The sequence below is a fragment of the Gymnodraco acuticeps genome, unplaced genomic scaffold, assembly GCF_902827175.1.
Source record: "Gymnodraco acuticeps unplaced genomic scaffold, fGymAcu1.1, whole genome shotgun sequence".
Lineage (NCBI taxonomy): Eukaryota > Metazoa > Chordata > Actinopteri > Perciformes > Bathydraconidae > Gymnodraco > Gymnodraco acuticeps.
Window position 1 is genome coordinate 318,750 of NW_022990595.1, and position 22,547 is coordinate 341,296.

Here is a 22,547-nt window from a genome sequence, read left to right on the forward strand (position 1 = left end):
TACTGTAGTTTGTTGAATTATTACTACCTATTTTTGCAGAAGGATTTTTTTGTATACATAGATCAGAAAATACTATCAACAGCCATGTTTTTATGAAGCAAATGTTCAATAATTAAGGGTTTAAAAAGATGTATAACAAAACCTTCAGAATATAGATAGAAATGGAGCTGGAAAGTTTGTGCTATTTTGGTGGAGATTTCTTCCTCAACGTATGAGAAAAAAACTAATTCGGAGAACTCCGCCTGTTGCAAGAAGGTGAGAAATACTCATCTTCTTGAAAGTCTCGCAGTTCATTAGTTGTATTAAGACAACAAATGTTTACATTGCAAGTTTTCGGAAATGTTATATTTATATATGCAAATGCAGTCTAAAGTTGACTTTTGGTGATTTTAGGAAAAATGTAAAGACGCAAATAAACGAAGTTAGTAAAACTAAAATGTAATAGTAATGACTTTCCTCCACTTTTCTAACCCTAACAATTGACCAGTGCATGAAACATGTTTTTGACTGTATTATCTCACCTCAAGCACATACACGATGAGAGATCTATTAATTGAGTTGTTATAAACCTTTATTTGGTCAAAACAAAAATCCACTGTGAATGTATATTTAAGGTTAAAAAACAAGCAAAAAATAACAAATAAAAAAAAGTCACTGTGTGAAGGTGATGTAGGTGAACTTGCGTGGAGAATAACAATGTATACCATCCTTTACAACCTCTATTTTACATGTGAATCCAATACAAATCTTCAATGAAACATATTTGCGCCTCAAAAGCAATTTCCAAAAGAAAATTATAAATGAGGCTTCTACGAATAAAACACAACTGTACAAAAACACACTCCAGCAGCGCTCAATATTACAAACATTATATAAAGTAGAACTCTTTAGTGCATTCTAAAGATGTGACAACATTTGAGGTGATTTAGCTGTGGCCCCTTCAGGTGAGAATACATGTTCTGTATTTAGTGATTCAGTCATTTCCATCTTGGAATAAATATGTGGAAACCTCACCCGGCATCCATTGTGCACACACACCTCTGACCAGGTCAGAATCATAAGAGACAAAGGGGCAGACAGAAAAAACAAAAGTGTTCCAATTAAATAGCCAATTAATATGGAGCTTTCCCCTCAGTGGTTCAGGGGAAGTCTTCAGCCAGGAGCTGCAGAGTTGTCTTGTCTAGACCGAGGTGGATCGCCTCCAGGTAGTGCAGGAACCTAGAGGAGGAAAAAAACTGCTTAAGAGTCTTCTGTTTACACTTTAACACATGTATTTGTAGTCCGTCAGTTATATGCACTTTGTGTCAAAATCAAATCCTACATCATAACTTTAAACCAAGCCCCCAGGAAGTGTGCCGGACACTGAGCCCAAAAACACTTTCTCCCGTTGAGTTACATTGGGAAAGAGACGTCTGTAAATCAGAATATCATTTTTTTTAAAACTAAATAAACGACCCAGTTAGAACACTTTTATAGCCCTTATTTATATCATTAGGTTTTAAAAGTTGTAAAATGCGCTAAAAGCTGAATCCAGATTTATTTTCACTCCATTCATTCTACTGAGCCGAGAGCGGGAGATCAGAGGCGGGGCTTAATGGAAAACTCAACTGTGCATGCTCTATGAGCGCACATACAGGTATTTGTGCTCTCGACAGCCAGGCATGATGGATCATTTGTGAGGTTCTGCTCTCGACAGCGTCAGGCCATTTTGTCTTCATGAGCCAGAGCAGTTCTCATAGGACTGAATGAGGCCCTACCTCGGTCGCATTCAGTTCTTAAAATACATCCATGCTTCAAACCCAGACCCTAGTGCTTTTGGCCAAGTACATAGCTTATTAATGTTTTTGCATGCTCACCTTCGTTTAACCTTGCCCTGCTCCTTCAGCTGCTCTGATCTGCAGACGGTGCGGAGGGTGGGTAAATAATCCAGAGCAGCGGCTGGTCTGTTTCCCAGAGTACCAGAAACTCCTCTGAACATCAGACTGTCCATCACTTTCCTCCTCCGCTGGGCCATCCTGGAACACATCGAAACACTTCATCAGCCTTTGAACTTCTTATGCATGAGTCTATTTATGATGATCTATGATTGCATTGTGGCGTTGAAGCCCAAAAATCAAGTATATCTTATCTTAACTGGTCCTTATGGAGCAACCCCTTCTGTAGCTTTGAAAATAATATTTTATTTTTTCCCCACAAAAATAACACATCATATCAAGACATTTTAAAAACATCAACAGATGTCCTTGAACTAATCTTTGGAGACAAGCACTTCAGCAGGTGAACTAACAACATATAAGATTACCCGGAGCAAAGATGGCAGGAAACGAGAGGATGCAAGTGTAGCTTTTACAAATATATATAGTTATACACTTTAGACATGGTGAGATCTCGATATTTGGGAAAGGCAAAGTGAAACATTTGTATTTATTATTTGTATCATTTATGGCATTACAACTATTATTCTGCACTAAAGACATTTTTGAGATATCCCCATTTCTAGCTGTTATTTTGCTGTTTCCATAAGGAGTTGTATATTTTTGTGAAAAGGGTTCAAGGTGAGCTTTAGGGTTCAGAGGTTTAACTGGTCGGGGTTAGAATTTGTTCATTCAGTGACCAATGTCCACCTTGACCATGGTGACTACGCCACAGTAGGGCTGTGCGATTATGGCAAAAATCATAATCACGATTATTTGTCAATAATTGATATCACGATTATTACAAACTAGTTGATTAAACAGTTGATTACCCGGTACTTTAAGCATAATTCAACTGAAAAAACAAAAAAATATTATAAATAATAATAACTACATTTATTATTATTTTTAATAAAAAATAATAATCGTTTTATTTCGATTACGTTGTTTTCGTAATCGTTGCAAGCCAAAATCGTAATCGAGATTAAAATATGATTAATTGCACAGCCCTACGCCACAGTGCATTAGTTTATAAATGACAAGCATCACTCACTGTGGTTGAGAGGGGCCGTCCTGGGTGAAGCTGTAACCCTCACAATGAGCAGCTACAGGCAGGGTGAGCTCTGCCGCTGCCTGCTCTCCCAGCTCCCCCTGCAGCTGCTGGGCTCTCCTCCAGGCCTCCACTGCTGCGGCCCGACACCTGTTGAAGCTCAGAGCCTCCACAGCGGCAGGGATCTCCATGATGCGCTCTGCTCTCATCCAGCTCTCACTGTCAGACTCCAGCCGCGACTCATCGGTCATCCCGTCTTTCAGTACCGCTCCCAGCGAGGACATATTTCTGCGCTCGTCACCCCCAACAAGCAAGGAGTCCATGTACGACATGTTGTCGAAAAAGTCAGCTATTGAGTCTAGACACTGCGAGACGGGGAGACTTTTTAGCCTCTCCTCTGGAGTCAGAGGCTTTCTCTTCACCTTCTGGGAAACCAAAGTCTCCTTGACTTCCTCCTTCGCTTGAGGAGCGCCCTGCGGCTTGCAGAGGGATAGAAAGCCGTCTTCTGACTCCGAGTCGGAGTTCAGTCCGTCCCTTTCAGGTAGACAGTGCCGCTTCTTGTTCTTCTTCATTCTCTTGGACATCTTCACTGGACTGCTGTCTTCGGAGCAATCTGCAGACTCTGAGGTTTGTAGTAACCTGGTATGTGATGGCAGCTCTTTTGGCTCAGCAGGATGTTCTTGTGCGGCAGGGACAGATGGCTCTGGTTTGTATGTGGAGGTAGTCAGCTGTGTGTGTGGTAGAGGTAAGAGAGTCTCCATGTTGGAATAGAGCAGGTCCACTCCTCGATGCTTGCAGTGAGTCAGAAGCTCCCAGCGTAACGTCTCCTCGCCCGGACCCTGTTGACAACACATACAGGGTGAATCAAGGACTCAACTTGGTACATGTTCTTCATCTAAGCAGTGTTTGTGGTAATGTAATGTTTTACCCTGAGCAGCTCCCACATGTCTCTCTCAGGCTCCACATTCAGAAGACCCAGCATGCTCTCTGTGCAGCCGCTTTCACAGGGAGGGAGAGTGACCCCTGCCGATTCTTCATCAGCCTCTGGCTTTAGCTCTGCGAATGAGACGGAAAAATAACATCAGGTTAAAAAAAGTCATTTATAAAAATGATAACACATTTTCTACACAGCGGTTTACAAAATGACGAGAGATAGAAATCCAATTATGCTGTAAAAAAAATACTAAATGTAAAACTGTCACGGAGAAACAATACAAGTCAGTTCAAATCTAAAAATCAATAAAAAACCTGTTGCTGTGCGGATTGGGACCTTCAACTCATGCCATGGTAGCAAATGCTTGGTTGTAAGTCTAGACTTTGGTCAACAGAAAAAGCTCTTCTGTTCTATTTGACTGTGTGACTTGTAGCTAATCAGTTTATTGCTTTGCGAGTGATTTAAACGATTTTAGGCGGTGAGTGCAGAATAGGTAGTTATACAGAAGGGATGGAAAAGCCTATCTCCCTCCTGATCAAGAAGAAAGATTAAAGATGTTTTGACACACTAAAAAAGAAATAGAGCTCACCACTTTTGCCAGTGTGTGTCAGTGGCCTGGTCAGGTGGCGGCCTCCTGCGCTGCGCGTCCAGAACTGCAGCTGCAGTAAACTCTGCCTGATGTCGCATCCGTTGAGTCTGAGCAGAGCGCTGATGTCCGGGACGTCTGTCCTCACGTCCTCCGTCAGACACAACAGCTGCAGGAAGCTGCTCACATCCAACTGCACCAGGGAGAGAAGGACCAACACATAACTGACTGGTGCACAAACACTACATACATCTGACCTCTCGTACTTTATTTGCATCAATCAAATCAAAACAATTATATTTGCAGATTACTCCAGCTAACAAATACTAGGTATTCCCAGAATCAATTATCTTTTTTAGAAATAATAACTTCTCAGTTTGTTTATTTATTTAATATTGTTTACATGACTTTTTATTCATTTTTTTCTTATTATTTATTTTCATCGTTACGCGGTTGAATTATTATTTCAGCCCTGGAAATTGCCTTGTAATATTTGTATATGAGTGCATTTGTGTACTTATACACCTGAACATATGGTGCTGATGTATATTCTGTGTATGTGTGAACATATGAATGTAAAGAAAGTCACTTGAAAATAAGTGTTCACAATGTTTATATTCATATATTATTATTATTTATTTGCCAAGTACATGTGTACATATATATATTTTTATATATAGTATTTTCCTTTTAAAAAAAAGTAGGTCAACTGCTATTGACATGTGCAGAAAATGACCCTATATCTAGTTTTCATGTATATATATATATATGTATATATATATGCATTTATTTATTTTTTCCCTAACCTCCATTAATTTTTTTCCCAGTTTTCTTTATTTCTTTGTACTCCTTCATTTCTATACGTTTTTGACGCAATAATGCCAATGTTATATTAGGATGATTCACGGGAGGGCTACTTCCCATAAGCTATGCTTCAGCCCTCCCGCTTCTACTCATTTTGTTTATCTTAGTGTGTATGAATTATATATTTTTCTTTTTTGGATGAATTAGTAGAATAAATTAAAAAATTAAAAAATGAAATCACCACATTCAGTCAATAAGCCAAAACAAACAAGGTTTAGAAATCATCCACTCACCATTGAGGGTGTTTTGAAAAGGATCTCTTCAAAGTCGCCATCGAACATGGAGCTGAAAGCAGGATCTACAAAACAGGCAGGATTAGATTTGAACTCAGAAGTCCCGACAGAGCGTAAATAAATAAACGCAGAGCAAACTGTGAGTCCTTTGACCTTTCTGCTTCGACTCACCGCTGGTGGTGAGGATAACTGGCCGCTTTGTAGTCGTCATAAAAGTCTTGATGGCAGCTAGAAACCCTGAGTCATCGTCAAAAATAACATCCACCTCTTCAAACAGGATCAGCGAGGTGGCCGTCTTCTTGCTCTGTTCTTCACTGTTCTTCTCTTTAGGGGTGGTAGCTGCTGGTGAATCCACCGCAGGGGCTTTGGGCTTGATGGCACATTCTTTTGCTTTGATGACTTTCTTGGAAGCAGCTATATAAAAAGATGGAGGAGAGAGAGAAAGAAATGGTACAAATCTTACTATTAAAGCGCTGATAACTTTTCATGAAGGTTAAATCATCATGTAAGTCAACAATTGACACATTGAAGGTGAAATGTACCCGTTTGTTCATTCTTCTTGGTGTCGGGTGTCTCCACCTCGGTGGGTCGACCCATTTTGAAGAAGTTAGCTAAGGAGGTTGGAGCCAGGTTTCCTTTCCGAGCAACTCTTGGGGACTGCGGATGTTTCCTGGGAGAGGAAACCACCCTGCGAGGAGAGTTCAACTTTCCTGGAAGAAAAAAGAAAATAATCAGTGATCAACTTCCAAAAGTTTTACGTAAACATTACATCACATGTTAGACGCTTTTGTCCAAAGCGACTTACATACTCAATACTGTGGGCAATCCCCACAGGAGCAATTTGGGGTGAAGTGTCCCAGGGACACAACGACATGCTGACTGCAGTGGGGTTTGAACCTGTGACCCCCTGATCCGAACACCAACGGACATCAGACCAAATGCTATTCAACTTAGCTCTTCAGCTCCGGTCTGATGCTAACCAACTGGGGTTGTTTTCTTCCTAGTATGTTCTGAAAGTGCACTCAAGTAGATTCCAAAAACAAATAATTTAAACTGTATGGTCATTCTCAAAGTTTCCCCAAATGTGCATAAAACACAACCCCCCAAATCCTTTAGACCCGGTGCTATAAACGTGAGTGTCTGGACGTACTGGGCGAGGATCCAGGCTTGAGAGGGCCAGCGCTGCTGCTTGTGCTGTAGCTGTTGAAGTAGGTGGGTTTGTGTACGTTGACCCCCTGACTGTCCACCTGGTGAGACTGAGTGGCTTCCTTCAGCTGGGACAGGATCAGACGGCCGCTGCGCTGAGACGAAGCATTCACCTCAAACACCTTGGAAGACCAGAGAGGACGTTAGGAAGTGAAGACAATTCTTTCACAGATGTTACAGTTGTGTACTTTGAAGCTTCTGTACCTTGAAGCCCAGCTCCTGGGCACAGGCGTAGACCGCTGCAGTCTTCCCTACTCCAGTGGGTCCGGTGATGATCATCGTATTACACAACGTGTCCTCTCCATCCTGAGAGTCCTCCACTCCGCAGTCCCACTCTGAGTCTGGACACAAAGAGCCACCATGCAGTCAGCACACCCATCCACCAGAGAGAAGTTATGAGGAGAACAAATGATCTAATCTCCTACCATTTCCGCTTTCCTCCCGTTTCTTCTCTTTCTGATTTTTTCTCTCTTCCCGATCTGCACGAAGTTTCCATTCTTTCAGCCAGCTGAACATAAGAACAAAAACATGTAATATGAACTCAAAGTTCCTGAGACAATAACAGAAGTGGTCTCACACACATATAGTGCAAACTTGTGTAACTTGCAGTTACAATGAAAGAGATACAGTTTAAAGCAAATACAGTGTTTACTGTTCTTTAGGGCTGTTCAACCTAGTTTGAAGCTTCATTCAAAACATGCGTTATCTGCACAGAAAAGAGTTAGGCTATACTCATATTAATAGTATGGTACTATTTGCAGAATCGGATTCCATCATATTTTTCCTGTACCTTTTTAGCCTTAAAAATTACTTTTTATCAGCAGTCAAAAAAACTGCTCTCCCGCTTAACGAATACAAATAGAGACAGAAAAGTTATATTCATAAAAAAAGTAGTTTGGACTTTGTTCAAAGATCTTTAATTGTGAAAACGACGTAAATATTAAATTCAAAGTTCCATTTGAAATCATTAAAAGCTTAAAATGTAAAAATAATAGTTATTTAGTCAAATGAAAGCAGTCTCATCTCCTCACCTGTGCAGCCTCCTCACTGAGGCGGTGTTGCCGATGATGTCACTGGTGTGCTGGGGCTGATATTTGTCCGTCCAGAGCACGTCCTCCTTCATCAAATCTGATCAACAAATCATTGGTTCATTACTGACAACAGCCAATGAAGTTTACAGACACAGTGCATGACATTAAGGATTTTTGGGAGATGGCCCTGTGGGCCATCTAAGCTAATTTACAGATGGCCCTGAGCCCAATAGAGAAAAATACGCGCGGACGAAATGACGCACGAAGGGTTTGGGGGGCCTCCCCCTAGAACATTTAGATTTTTGCAGGTCTTAGATGCTGTCTGGTGCATTCTCTAGACTGAATTATAAGATGAACCACCACAATATTGTATTGTACAATTGTAATTGTATTCTTCATTTCACTTGTTTGTTTGTTCTTGTTTGTGTTTGCTCGCTTGCATGCCCTGCATAGCTATAAGAAATACTTAAGTTGTTGGTCAAGACACTTTCCATCTGATGAAGGCAAATGCCTTCCCAGATGGAAACAAGTAGAAAACATTACATTCAGTTATAACTGCCAAAACAAACATTATTTACACTAGTATGAACCCTGTTAAAAATGTTTGTAATGTTATCTACTGTAAGTTGGTCGAATGAATGCCTCCTCATCCGGAAGCTGACCGAGCAGACCCGAGCAGCAGTCGAGAGGAGCCGAGCGCATCCGCGAAGCACACAAAATGGCGACGTCAGAGTTCCCGTTAGCCGGCAAATCTAAATCTCTTCGGTCAAAATGTCCGGTCAAAATGATTTCCCTTGAGCGCAATACCGCTTCAGTTGCGCCACTTATGTGACAGACAAGAATAGTCAATTCTAATGTCTAACACGTAATGTGGAGAAAGAGATGTCCTGGATGGGTTGATTGTGCGTTGATCTGTTGGTAATGCCTCGGGGTTCCGGTGGGCATGTAAAGAAATGCACAATGCTGCGCTATACTTTGTGGCCTCACCCAGTTGCATAGCGACACTTATTGTTTAGGTGTCTTTTAATAAGCAGGTAGTCATATCATTAGCTAGAACTAGCTGGATCTGATCGATATGGACATAAACGCGATCAAGTCTAATCTGGCGGGAGAGAGAGATCAGCTGCTGCTGACTAGTCGACACGCAGCTCTGCATCATCACATGCAGCGGTGAGCGGACAACACACACACTTCAGGTTAGAATATCACACGTAGCTATTTTAATTACCTCTCAAACTACCTGAACTAGTTATAGATATGTTTAGTTTTACTGTCGGGTCACTCATCACTGATCCACGAGCTGCATGATACTGGCATAATAGATTGCCCGATCGGGCAACCAGCAGGTGAGGCTTCATTGCCCGAGCTAAATACTAGATGGCCCCGGGCCATCGGGCAGTCCTTAATGTCGAGCCCTGAGACAGCAACTGGATCAATTCAGCACCTATTTTAATAATGAGCACACAAATGATCTCCTTATATGTATGAAAGTTGTCATGCCAGTAACACATTTTAGACAAAAGTAACTATTTTCTATCTACTGAACTACACAAGACAATAAATGAGCTCAGGCCTCTTCTTCCTTCCTAGGGTTCCAGGTGTTGTTTGGAAAAAGAAAATAGTTCTTGTATGAAATAATCTAACCAAGGTTTCAAGGATTACTTTGAGTAACAGGGTCGTGATTTCTGGAAAGAGACACTGCTTTTCAAACGTGTGTGTGCCATTTTGTTCCATTAAAAAGTAGGAAGACATCTCAATGGGTGATATCTACCACATCTGGAAACTCGCACCAAAACAATCTAAACATAAAAATAGCAATACAGCTAAGAGAAGGATTTTTTCTTTCTCCCATGGATTGATTTAAGGATTGCACATTGAGTAGATAGAGATATCATTCAATCAGATGGGGGAGACCATGAAATGTAGTAGCTCACCTTTTTTCCCAGCACTCTCTCCGACAGGCGAGTCACCGACCTCAACCACAGAGTCATCTTCAGACGGGGAGGCAGCACTTTTGGCTGAAGGCTTTGAGTTCTCATTCGCCGCATCCTCTGTCCTCGATCTCTGAGCTCGTCTCGGGCGTCCTCGTCTTTTCGTTGGCTCGGGCTCTGAAACGTTTTCCTCGGCACAGTTGGCGCGCTGCTTCTTGGCAAGCTTGGCGGTCGTTTCCCCCTCATCATCCCTCCTCTTCCTCTTCCCTACCACTGGTTCAGCGGGCGGTGTGGTGATGGAGACTCTGGTTTCAGCTTCAGGGTCTAGTTAGTGACATGCACAGGATGTTGAGAATCTTTAGATTGATGTACTTATTTTGGCTCATTTGTGAACATGAATTGAACTGATTTGAAAATGTTGATATATGTAACATTCATGAACATTCAAGAAACTGTTCTTCCTGTCGATGCAGAAATACAGATGTTACATGACGTTAAGCTTTAAACCAGCCTGAAATAAACTGTTGCTGCAACCTGATGCTTTGAAACTCAACATTTAAACTCTTGTCTCAAGTGAATGAACTCCCTGTCAGACTGACCTGAGGCCGTGCACTGCTGCTGGTGGTCGGCGCGTCTCTTTAGGAAGCGAGAGAGGAACATCTCAACATCGAAGGAAGGGTTAGCGGTGCTGATCTCCTCCGTTAGAAGCCGGCGAACACTTTCAGAGATCTCAGGCCTCCAGCCAGAACCCTTCAAAGAACAAATGTACTTTTATTTAATACTGGGTCTGCTGGTTAACCCCACTGTAGCTGGATGGATACAAAGTTATAATCAAACAACACTACAAAGCACAAAACACACCCATTGTAGACAAATAAGCATTTAAAGGAGACATGTCATGGCCATTTCCACTGATCATAATTCCATTGTTGAGGTCTACTAGAACAGATTTATATTGTGCAATTTTCCAAACTCACATTGGTTCCTCATACAGCATCTCTGTAAACTACGTGTATTCACTGAATTTCACTCTCTGCCTTTAACGGCTCGTTGAAGCTCCAATAGCTCCAGCCCCACCCTCCCTGTGAGCACAGTGTGCTCTGATTGGTCGGGGCGTTGTGAATCGCGCTGAGCTCCGTGGAGGTGTTGTTTCCTTGTTTAGCAATACACAGCCAAACTCATCCTGAGCACACACAAAGTCACAGCCGAAGTAAAAACAATAAGTGTGGCTTGATATTGAGTAAGAAAAAGGTTGATAAACGCTGTGAGAATGGGTCTGCAGAGAGAATGGGTCTGCAGAGAGAATTTCGCCGCGATCCCAACTGTCTGTTATTAGCCTGCAGCCAGGGAGGAGAAATCAGCAGAGCTGCCTGCACTGAGTGTGTGTGTGTGTGAGGAAGTCCGTGGATTGGTCAATTTAGACCAATCAGCGGGGGCTTAACGTAACGGCTCCGCGGACGTGACGTAACGTAACGGCTCCACGGATTGGTCCATTTCGTTCCGGGTACGGGTTGACATCATGCGGTACCCGGAAGAATCAAATAGACAATGACGGATCTCCAACGAGGCTGTGACGAAGGTAACTTCGTCACAGTGAACTGACATTTTTATACAATTTATTGATGTAGTGTTTATTGTATTTTATAAATAAAAACCTTCATAACACACAAGGGGACGGGTAATAACCGGAAAAGCATGACATGTCTCCTTTAAGCCTTTTAAATTATTTGTAAAAACAACACAGCTATGCAGAGAGGTAGTCATTTTAAACCAGATATAAATACAAATAAATACAGTGTGCAACTCGATTTTGACAGGATAACGACGGGTGACTTCTAGAATTGTGTGAGTAACATTGTGTTTTTAGACTTCTCTGTTTCAGTGTGTGTACTCTGTATACATGCTCTGTAGTTGATCTGACTGAAATTGTGATTTTAAATCTCAAAACCGCTACAGTATCTGTCAGGCAGAAACTTGGGACAAGTAATTTGACTGAAACCTTAAAACTGAACTAACTGACTGCTAGGGTTAACTTTGATTTAAACATTTGTAGAATACTAAGAGCTTTATTGAGTAGGTGTAACTGTATTAAGGGTTAAACTCATAACTTTATAACTTAGGGTTTAATGTAATTGTAAAACCATTGGGCCACTGAAAAGACAATAACAACTCAGGAGGGAGCCAGTCTAGATTTCCTTTTGAGGGCCACCAGCTGCAGAGAGTTAACTAATTAAAGGGACGTGGCCCCACAGCTGTGAGAACTCAGCAATCAGGTGTCCATTTTAGGTAACTTTCCTGGAGCGTCGGACAGACGAAGACTGACAAAGACATTAGAGTCCTGCAGGAGTCACGAGGGAGGCAAATCCTACTTTAATTGAGCTAAGTATCGCTGGTGTTTTATTTTGTTTTTTAGCCCCTCATGCTATAATCATGTGTATTTTCTCCATTCCTGTTCATGTGTCTTCTCGCAACTATCACTGGCCCCGTGTATCTCGTAATCGATATAACCGGCCTGCTCTCGTCTATCCCACGTGCTCCACTGAGATCCAACATCTAGTTTCAGGGGGCCTGTGGAACTGCCAGTCAGCTGTTCCTAAGGCTGACTTCATCTCTGGCTACGCCTCCCTGCAGTCTCTGGATTTCCTTGCTCTCACTGAGACCTGGATTACTCCATCCAACACATCCACGCCAGCAGCTCTCTCCACAGCATATTCCTTCTCCCATACACCCAGACCCACTGGCAGAGGAGGTGGCACTGGTCTCCTGCTCTCTCCCAAATGGAGCTTTTCCCTCTTCAAGCTACCTAACTTCACTCCTTCCACCTTTGAATTCAATGCCGTCACAGTAACCCATCCTATACAGTTAACCATTGTTGTTCTCTACCGTCCACCAGGCGCCTTGGGGGACTTCTTGGAGGAATTAGATAATCTCCTCTCACACATCCCTGAAACTGGCCCTCCCGCTGTACTTCTTGGAGACTTCAACCTCCAGACAGGGAAGATATCTGAACTAACATCTCTTTTAACCGCCTTTGCTTTCTCACTGTCTCCGTCCCCACCGACTCATAAAGCTGGCAATGTCCTTGATCTCATATTCTCAAGGAACTGCGCTACTTCTAACCTCTCTGTAAACCCGCTCCACACATCCGATCACTTCTTCATTTCATTCTCTCTACCCCTTTCCAAACATAACAAACTAATCTCTTCTCATCTCATCCTGCACCTGTCCGCCGTAACCTTCGTTCCCTCTCCCCCTCTAGCTTTGCCTCATCGGTTCTCTCAGCCCTCCCTTCCTCTGACTCTTTCCAACTCCTGCCTCCAAACTCTGCTGCAGAAACTCTCCTCTCTACTCTCTCATCCACTCTGGACTCTCTCTGTCCTCTCACATCTCGGCAGGCTCGTCAGTCCCCTCCTGCTCCCTGGCTAAATGATGCACTGCGTGCTAATAGAACCATCCTTCGGGCAGCAGAGCGGAAACGGTGGAAATCCAAACACCATGACGACCTCCTAACCTATCAGGCTCTCCTATCCTCTTTCTCTGCTTTGATCTCTCAGGCAAAAAGCACTTTCTTTCAAGATAAGATCCAATCTTCCTATTCCAAAAAACTATTTTCCATCTTCTCCTCCCTCTTGGACCCTCCCAAAGCCCCTTCCCCCTCCTCCCTTCTGTCAAGCGACTTTGTTAACCACTTTGAAAAAAAGGTTGATATTCGCTCTTCCTTTTCTGACTCACCTTTACTCACCGCTGGGTCACCAGACCCTCCTTCCACCAACACACTTACCCCCTTTTCCCCTCTCTCTCCAAGTGAGGTTCTTACCCTCATTACCTCTGCCCGTCCTACCACCTGTCCTCTGGACCCTATCCCTTCAAACCTCCTTCAGACTATCACTCCTGATATTCTACCGTTTCTCACCCATTTCATCAACACTTCTCTAACTTCTGGTCACTTTCCAAACAGTCTCAAGGAGGCAAGAGTAAACCCTCTGCTAAAGAAACCCACTTTCAACCCGTCTGATGTTATAAACTACAGGCCTGTCTCTCTCCTCCCGTTCCTGTCTAAAACACTTGAACACGCTGTCTTTAAACAACTCTCCAGTTATCTCCATCAGAACAACCTTCTGGATCCGCACCAGTCTGGTTTCAAGGCAGGTCACTCCACAGAAACTGCCCTCCTTGCTGTCACTGAGGAACTGCACACTGCTAAAGCAGCCTCCCTCTCCTCTGTCATCATCCTTTTGGACCTGTCTGCTGCATTCGACACGGTGAACCATCAGATCCTCCTTCGCACTCTCCAAGAACTTGGAGTTTCAGGCTCTGCACTTTCCCTCATCACCTCATACCTCAAAGACCGCACCTACAGGGTTACTTGGAGAGGGTCCGAGTCCGACCCTTGTCAATTAACTACAGGGGTCCCTCAGGGCTCTGTTCTTGGTCCCCTCCTCTTCTCCCTGTACACAAACTCGCTCGGATCAGTCATTAGCCCGCATGGTTTTTCATTCACCCAATTAATTCTGTCCTTTCCCCGCTCAGAGACCCAGGCCGTTGCACGCATCTCTGCTTGTCTAGCTGGCATCTCTCAGTGGATGTCTGCTCACCACCTCAAGCTCAACCTTGACAAGACTGAACTGCTTTTCCTTCCGGGAAAAGATTGTCCCACTCTTGACCTAACAATCAACATCGGCACCTCTACTGTTTCCCCGACTCAGACTGCAAGGAATCTGGGTGTGACCCTAGATAACAACCTGTCCTTCACTGCAAACATAGCTGCTACAACCCGTTGCTGCAGATACACGCTTTACAACATCAGGAAGATACGTCCCCAGCTGACACAGAAAGCGACTCAGGTTCTGGTCCAGGCTCTCGTCATCTCACGCCTAGACTACTGCAACTCCCTCCTGGCTGGTCTACCTGCATGTGCCATCCGACCTCTGCAGCTCATCCAGAATGCAGCGGCTCGTCTGGTCTTCAACCTTCCTAAATTCTCCCACACCGCGCCGCTCCTCCGCTCCCTTCACTGGCTTCCGGTAACTGCTAGAATCCACTTCAAGACAATGGTACTTGCGTACCATGCTGCGAATGAATCTGGCCCTTCCTACATCCAGGACATGGTTAAACCGTACACTCCAGCACGTCCACTCTGCTCTGCATCAGCCAAACAGCTCGCTGCACCCTCACTGTGAGGGGGACCCAAGTTCCCATCAGCAAAAACACGTGGGTTTGCTATCCTGGCTCCAAAATGGTGGAATGAGCTCCCCATTGACATCAGGACAGTCGAAGCTTACACACCTTCCGGCGCAGACTGAAAACTCATCTCTTTCGACTCCACTTCGAGCGATAGAACTATTAACAAAGCACTTATATACTAATAAAGGACTGGCTTATCTAAAGCCAGTTGAGTAGCACTTGAAATGTTTTTGCTCTATGAAACCTGATGTACTTATATGATTCTGTTTTCTTCAAATTTGTATTTTGTTGGTCGAACGCACTTATTGTAAGTCGCTTTGGATAAAAGCGTCAGCTAAATGCAATGTAATGTAAAATACAGCATACCCGTTGACAAAAGGCTCTTGGGTCTGGTTGTGTCTTCACACAGAGGGAGCCGCTCACAGGTGGAGGGTTTGATGTTTGGCTCCAAAGCTCTTTCAGGTGACACAGTAATGAAGACTCGGGCCATAGTAAACTCCAAAGGGGGCAGTCTGTCAAAACACAACAAAAACAGGTTTTAATCATCCCTGTCTTGATTCATTATCAACTTACCAGTCATTATTAACAAAAATAATAATACATTAAGTCATATATGTAAGTAAAAGCAGCAATATTAGGCAAGGCAAGTTTATTTATATAGCACCTTTCAACACAAGGCAATTCAAAGTGCTTTTGAACAGTGTAGACATTTTCTGTTGCCGGTTAGAGTCCTGCATTAGAAAGTATTATCGTCTAAATGTATTTATAGCTACAAAAGTAAAAATATTTACACCAGCCCTTTCACTTTTGGACAAATGGCTAATTTCAGAAGAATGTATATTATATAATTGAATTCAAGTTATCAATACTTTAATGTGTTGCAGCTGCTGAAGGTAGGGCTATTTCTTTAGGGGTAGCTTGTGATGTCTACAACGAGATCATTTGAATGCAATTGTAATCTGTACAAATAAATCATGATGTAAATGATGTTTTGCATTATTAATACATACACTTATAAATTATCAAATAAATAATGTGAGGTGAGATTAAAACGTGTCTCTGAAATGAAGTGTAAGAAACGTCAAATGGAGATGAAAGTCTTTGTATGTCTGTGAAGGAACAGCTCACCTTGTGGTTGTTGCTGGATGTGAGTAACAGTCTGAAAGGAGGAGCAGGACAGCGAGTAGGCCTCTCTGGTTGCAGTTGTCTTGGTGATCTGTTTCCTGAAGGTCTCGGGCAGGCCGCTCTTTAAGAAATCTCTGCGCGCCCTGAACTGCTCGTCATCCTGGGAGTTTTCAGAGCCGCTCTCATCAAAGATGGAAATCACTGCGGGGACCTTCTTCTCTTGGCCCAGCGCGGCCCCTTTGGAGCCTTGGAGGAAGAAAAACACCACACTGTTAGAAGACATTTCTATTGTTTGTGGTAAAGGTTAGAGCTGCTCAATTAATCATATTTTAATTGCAATTATGGCTTGCAACAATTACAAAAACAACGTAATCAAAATAAAACGATTATTTTTTTTACCATAATCCATGTTGTGATGCTCAAAGAATAAGTAAAGTTTTGGATGTAAATATGAATCAGATGATTACACACCAATGTTTCCAAGTCGGTGGTTATGGATTCAGCCGCTTTCTGGTGGTTCATTTTGTATTCAGAGAGATTTAAAAAAAGAAATGCTGAACAGAAAACGGTGATTCAAAATACGAAAGACTACCTGGGCTAGTCTTGGCAGAAGCTTTCCCCAGAACTTCATTCAGACTCCGTAAATGCTTCTTGCTTTTACTCTTTTCTTTTGCCGTCTGAGGAGTGGCCGTCTGTTCGTTCTCCACGCAGATGACAGAGTTCTGAAACAACAAAGATAAGAAAAACAAGTGAATACTCAAATTAAGTTTTGGCGTACATTTTTTATAAAGTTGTCCCATTGTGGAAGTCCCTAAATGGCCCAAGTGTTTATGTACAGCTCATGGGGCGACTGTTCAAATATGATCAAATGGTTTTATTGCTTATTACGTTTAGAAATCCCAAATAAGAGTGAAACACTCATTCTACACCACGTCTTATTAAGCTGCTTTGCCATTGAGGGTTGTGTGATTGCACATGCTTCATATTGGGCTAAAATGCACTTTCTCAAAGGAAGGACAACCGATGGTGCTAAAAGATTTGATGGTGAATAATAAATTGTGCATGTTTCAACAGGGTCAATGTAACTGTAACAAGGTTGCTACCCTAATGTGTGCTAGTCTGTATTTATGCATTCATGGTAGGGCTGCTCGATTATGGCAAAAATCATAATCTCGATTATTTGGGTCAATAATTGATATCAAGATTATTAAAAACGATTATTCATTTACTTTGAAAACATCCATTTATTGATAAAAAATGTTTTGAACAGTATGTTTTTAACAGTTGATTACCCTGAACTTTAAGTGTAATTCAACTGAAAAACCAATAATAAAAAAAAAATAATAGTTTTATTTCGATTATGTTGTTTTCATAATCGTTGCAAGCCAAAATCGTAATTGCGATTAAAATACGATGAATTGAGCAGCCCTACTTCATGTGCAATTGAAAAATGGAAAGACAACACACAATGTGAAATAATCAAAAGATGCTGCATGTACGTTTATCTGATCATCATCGTCATGGCGTTTCATTGACTCTTCATGTATATATAATGTAAACCATCCCCTTTACTACAGTGCGATTCATCCTGAGGCCTTTCACTGTACCTCGTCTTCACAGTAGATCTTCTTGTCGTAGGAGGCGGCCTCAGTTCGAGACGAACGCCTTAAGGTGCCCTTCTCCTTGACGGCAGTTTTTTTACTCTGCTGAATCACTTTGGCTTTCTTCACCAACTTCTTTGCCTGCTTCCTTGTTTTAGAGTCCGTTGATGGCTGAAAGAAATAAAACCATTCCTTCATCATCTACAGCCCACATTTAAAAAATATTCAAATGTGTTTTTCCATTTGGTAATAAATTCATTACGTTTATTGATCTGTAAAAAAAAAACACAATTGTACTTACTTTAGTAGCTAAAGAGGTGTTGCTGCTACTTTCACTGTCAGCCTTGGACTTGGGAACATTTCTATGGACTCTGGTAAATCTGATCCTTTTGAAGAAAACAAAAACAACATTGAATTAAAACAGCAACCTTTAAAAAACATTACCACACATATGCATAAACACACCTGGAACAGAACAGTCTGTTGATAAATGCTACGCTTATGAAGGTTATGATGTTCAGTTTTAGCACAAACTCTGTTTAAGAAAGATGTTTACGTATGATGAATTTTAGAGAATGTCGTTTTCAGTGCTGCTCAATTATATTTGAGTGATAAGTGTTTCTATAATTGTTCTATTCTGTCTATACAATGAGAGTACTCTAAACAACAGAAACACTTTCCTGTATGATCCAATATTATTCAACAGCACCACAAACTCCATCCTTAAAGGTAGGGTTGGTAAGAATGGAGAAACCAGTTTGAGTGCGCTAGAATTTGAAAGTACACAACTGGAAAAAATCTGCCCCTTCCTTCAGACTTCATTACAGAGCCCCTCCTCCAACACACACGAACGCCAATGAGGGCACGAGATAAGTGTGTGCACAGATGGAAGGCTGACAGGCAGGTAGGCCATCCAGTTATTTTAGCCGGGCCGGCTCAGATGAAATATTGTTATGTATTTATTGTCAAAGCACTTCATGTATTCATTGCTATCGGGATGTTAAGAGCATTCCATGGAATATAACAAAGTGTTTCTGAAGTGAATTACCTACCCCACCTTTAAGCATTCATGCAGTTGAATCTAGACCTCTTTAAAACAGTTTCACTACGACACCAAACATGACAACCTTCGTGAAGGTAAATCGGTTACAGGTGTGTATAAATGCATGTGTTATACAATCATAAATAACCATCATCATTCACCTTATTGGACTTTCTTGTGTGTCAGGTGAGCACACAACCTCCGATAAGAAGACTCCATGTTTGGACTTGCGTGTCTTTGAGGTGGAAATATGTGCAGGGCTGTCCGCAGGTAAAGCAGCAGCAGCATCCTTTGACTCGTTTAGTTTCTTTGTTTTCCTGATAGGGGATGTTGGGGGGGCTTCGGGGGCTTGCCTTACTGCCCCCTCTCTCCTGGATCTCCTCGCTTCTGGGACGGAGGGAGTTGAAGCGATGGGAGGCTCATCATCAACCTCAACAACTATGACCGCTGTTTCTTCAGCTTCAGCAGCAGCAGGTGGAGCATCCTTTTCTTCTTTAGCTTTCTTTCTGCCTTTTCTTGCTTGTTTCTTTTTAGCCACTTTATTTTCTTGCATGGCAGCAGGGACTTGCTCAGCAGAGGCTGGAGTTACTTCTTCAGCAGCTTTGTCTGCATCATCCGCAGCTTTCTCTCCAGCTTGCTTCTGCTTGCCCTGGCTCTTTCCAGGCTTGCTTTTGGACCCATCCAGACCGGGCTGTTTGAAGGCAGCCATGAACTGCTTCTTCACTGCCTCGCTGCTCCTTGGTGTGGATTCACTCTCGATCACAGCCAGCTCCAAGTCTTCCTCTTGAAGAACCACGTTAGATTTACGCTTGACAGTCAAAGAGGCAAAAGGAAGTTGGTGTCCGGACTCTGTGTGAGGAGACGATACAACCTCTGCAGGGCTCATCTGACCTTTTCTCCTGTTGAAGATTGTAGCTAACTTTCCTCCTGCCTTGGCTACTTCGTGTTTAGGTGAGACTACATGCACCTCTGCCTGGATGGTGACAGTTCGGGGCGAGACATGGAAAGGCGACACCCCTGAAAGAACATTTTCCTCTGCTTTAAGGATCTCCATTTGGTCAGAGGCTATTCCTTCTGCCTCAGGTGTGATTTTACTTGCATCTTCTTTGTCCTCTGCACCCCTCCTCTTGTCCTGGTTCCGCACAAATTCCTCAAAGGAGACCGTGACAGTGCTGTGGTTTAACTGAGAGGCCTCATCCAAATTGACCTCCATACTAACATCACACAAGGGGCTCTCGTTCTCCTCTGGTTTCGAGTGCTTCGCCTTCTTAGTATTCCGTGCTACAGTTTTGACTCGTTTTGCTTTATCTTTTGATGGTACAGTTGGAGATAATTCAATACCAATCAGTTCCAGATTAGGTTTGACACCGTTTCCACATTTGGAACCATCTTCTTCAGCCTGCTCAACACTGACAGTCTTAGTGGTATTATTCTCCGATTCCCCCCCAGTGATATAGGCCTCAGCACTAAGCTGGGCGATCAGGGCTGCTGTATCACTGCCAAGAACACCACAGCTGCTGATGGTTTCTGATGCCGAGTCTCTGCTTTCATGTTGTTCTTCTACAATCAGGCAGCTTGGTTCCTCTGTAAAACTTATGGTTTCAGCCTCCACAAGTTTTCTTGCAACTTTGCTGGCCTTTCTAGTCCGTTTCTGTGATGGCTTTTTCACTGCTGCCTCTGGGCTGGTGTGTTTTCCAGCAGGTTGAGAAGTCCGACAGTTCTCTTTTGACAGTTCAGGTGAGCTGGTCTTTTCTTTAGAGGACGGAGCCTTACGGTTAAAGTAGTCCATGATGTTGTTGGAGCGCGGAGGCGAAAAGGGTTTCTCCTCAGGCTTGGGCACAGGAGAGAAGTAGTTTTTGATCGTCTTGACAACAGGACTGCCGCCATCTTTGTGAGATTTCTTGCAAGACTGTAAAAGGAGTGACAAAATGATCAACTACATAATGCAAAAGGAAATAATAAGAACACTTCCCAAACGCTGCTTTGCATTTTAGATATGGGACAGATCTGTGTCACAGACATACCTGGGTGTCAAAGTCCTCAATGACAGATGCCATTGCCACAACACCAGCCATCATTTGAAGAGACCTAAATCAAAAAGGGAAATACTGTTATGTGCTTGGAGAATAAAGTAGAGAGGAACTCTAATTATATTCAAATTAGTACAGTGGTCTAAATCCCATGCCATAAAAACGAGTTGCCCTGAGAAGTTAGGAAGCTTTATCAAAAGTAACACGGCAATTATTATTATTATAGATTTCAATAATCTTTCTTGCTTCAACAGAGAAGTGAAAAAACACAACACTGTAATGCAAAAATGTATTTGGATGTTTCAAATAAGAATATACAAATGATCAAATCAATACATTTTAGTGTTAGTCAATTTACCGCCATGGTATCCGACAGTGTAAACAGTCCTACACAAAACAGTACTGTAAAAAAGCAATAATACCAAACAATGCAGGAAGTTAGTTTTGGTGAAGCAAAGTCAGTATGAAGTGTTTATAAACAGCATATTAGTATGAATCGTATAGGCGTCACGGACAGCCAGTAACAGCTGACATTAGCATCATCATGGCGCCCTGTGCCTAACTGCTTCTTCCTCCAGTGTTTGTGACAAATGACGAGCAAGTATACAAATAAAGGAAAATACTTACCAATAAAAACAGAACCTTCTGCAACTTCGTCGTCTTCTTCTTTCTCTTACTTATTCACCTCCCCGAGAATGTGAACAAACAGTATAAATGCATTGTGTGAGACGGACAGCTGTGTGTGTTGCCACCAGACTTATAAATGTCTCTGTAAAACAACAAGCTAGCAGACTTCAATGAAAGCTACTTTCAAACACACTCCACTCCTCACAGCTTCCAAAAGTGGTCCAAACATTTCCAACATGTCAGCGACGGACATATTAAAGCACCAAGGAAAGCGTTAAACGATTATAATCTCCATTGTTTCCGAGTAAGGTTTCAAAAACATGTTTCTTCTTGACGTATTTTGCTCTTTCAAAAACGCGCCAGATTACTTGTGAATGAAGAGCGCCAAATATACGTGACCTTTGGCATGACCCATTTCCACCAATCACACAAGAGAACATCTCTACGTCATCGCCGGACGTTGTTTGCCCATAACAAAGATGGCGGGTGGGGAAGCATTTTAATAGAGAGGGGAAAGTGACAGTCCCCTCTGCTGGCTGCGACAATGTAGTGATCACTCAAAATGATGATACGTTGTCATTATAAATAACTCCGAAGTACTGAGATTTTTCATTTAAAATGAGAAATTCCAAAGTGTAAAAATACTCTGTTACAAGTAAAAGTAATGCGTTCAAAATATTGTTTAAGTAGCCTAGGTCTTTGCCTTTGGGTGTGACGAAGGTACGTTTTAACCGTTTGTTTTTTCGTTCTAATTGAAAAAAAAAAAAAAAGCAGAAACGGGTCGTTTTTTTTTTCTGGTACTTCTTGTTTCTGCTTTTTTTTTGTTTCAATTACAACGAACAAACAAACGGTTAAAACGTACCTTCGTCCATATACTAGGCAAACTTTCTTTCCTGTTTATCCGAATCTCAGTCCCCATACACGCATAAACAGTGAATCTGGCATTGATGCTGGGGATTTAGCCGAGTTATTTTCAATAGAGTCACTCGACTGGAGCAGAAAAGTCAACAGTGGCAATGGAAACAAAAGGTAAAGTTTAAGCTCATATGACTCCTGTTAATAAACTTAGGACAATAATGTTGTTCTGCGACCCTTTCTGCATTGTTTAGGACATTTATGTAATGCAAGTGTTCATTCATTGATTTGTTAATCACATTGTTGTCATTTTATTTGTTTAATAGAGACAATT

General features: G+C 42.3%; 1 protein-coding gene across 2 annotated transcripts; it reads right to left on the reverse strand.

Annotated features, from left to right (window-relative positions):
* Window positions 1-549: 549 nt before the first annotated feature.
* Window positions 550-21,828, reverse strand: atad5a (ATPase family AAA domain containing 5a). 2 transcript variants are annotated; one of them, XM_034228865.1, is made up of 22 exons: window positions 21,359-21,828; window positions 20,726-20,789; window positions 18,863-20,610; window positions 17,961-18,045; window positions 17,666-17,830; window positions 16,651-16,780; window positions 16,062-16,304; window positions 15,300-15,445; window positions 10,349-10,499; window positions 9,753-10,073; window positions 7,819-7,915; window positions 7,213-7,295; window positions 6,992-7,128; window positions 6,732-6,909; window positions 6,124-6,291; window positions 5,735-5,995; window positions 5,582-5,646; window positions 4,488-4,677; window positions 3,893-4,020; window positions 2,968-3,803; window positions 1,857-2,015; window positions 550-1,218 (listed from the first exon to the last, which is right to left on the reverse strand). In XM_034228865.1, the coding sequence occupies exons 2-22, from the start codon at window positions 20,777-20,779 to the stop codon at window positions 1,140-1,142; spliced, it is 5,424 nt and encodes a 1,807-aa protein (XP_034084756.1). In that variant the 5' UTR covers window positions 20,780-20,789; window positions 21,359-21,828; the 3' UTR covers window positions 550-1,139. The 2 variants fall into 2 exon arrangements, with proteins under 2 accessions (XP_034084756.1, XP_034084757.1); XM_034228866.1 differs by having other exon boundaries at window positions 5,753-5,995; window positions 21,359-21,827.
* Between the last annotated feature and the right edge of the window lie 719 nt (window positions 21,829-22,547).

Coding starts and splice junctions, on each gene's coding strand:
- atad5a (XM_034228865.1), bottom strand. CDS start 20,779: ATGATGGCTGGTGTTGTGGCAATGGCATCTGTCATTGAGGACTTTGAC. Junction 16,781..17,665: donor AGATCTACTGTGAAGACGAG/GTACAGTGAAAG, acceptor TTGTTGTTTCAG/AACTCTGTCATCTGCGTGGA. Junction 4,678..5,581: donor TTTTCAAAACACCCTCAATG/GTGAGTGGATGA, acceptor TCCCTGGTGCAG/TTGGATGTGAGCAGCTTCCT.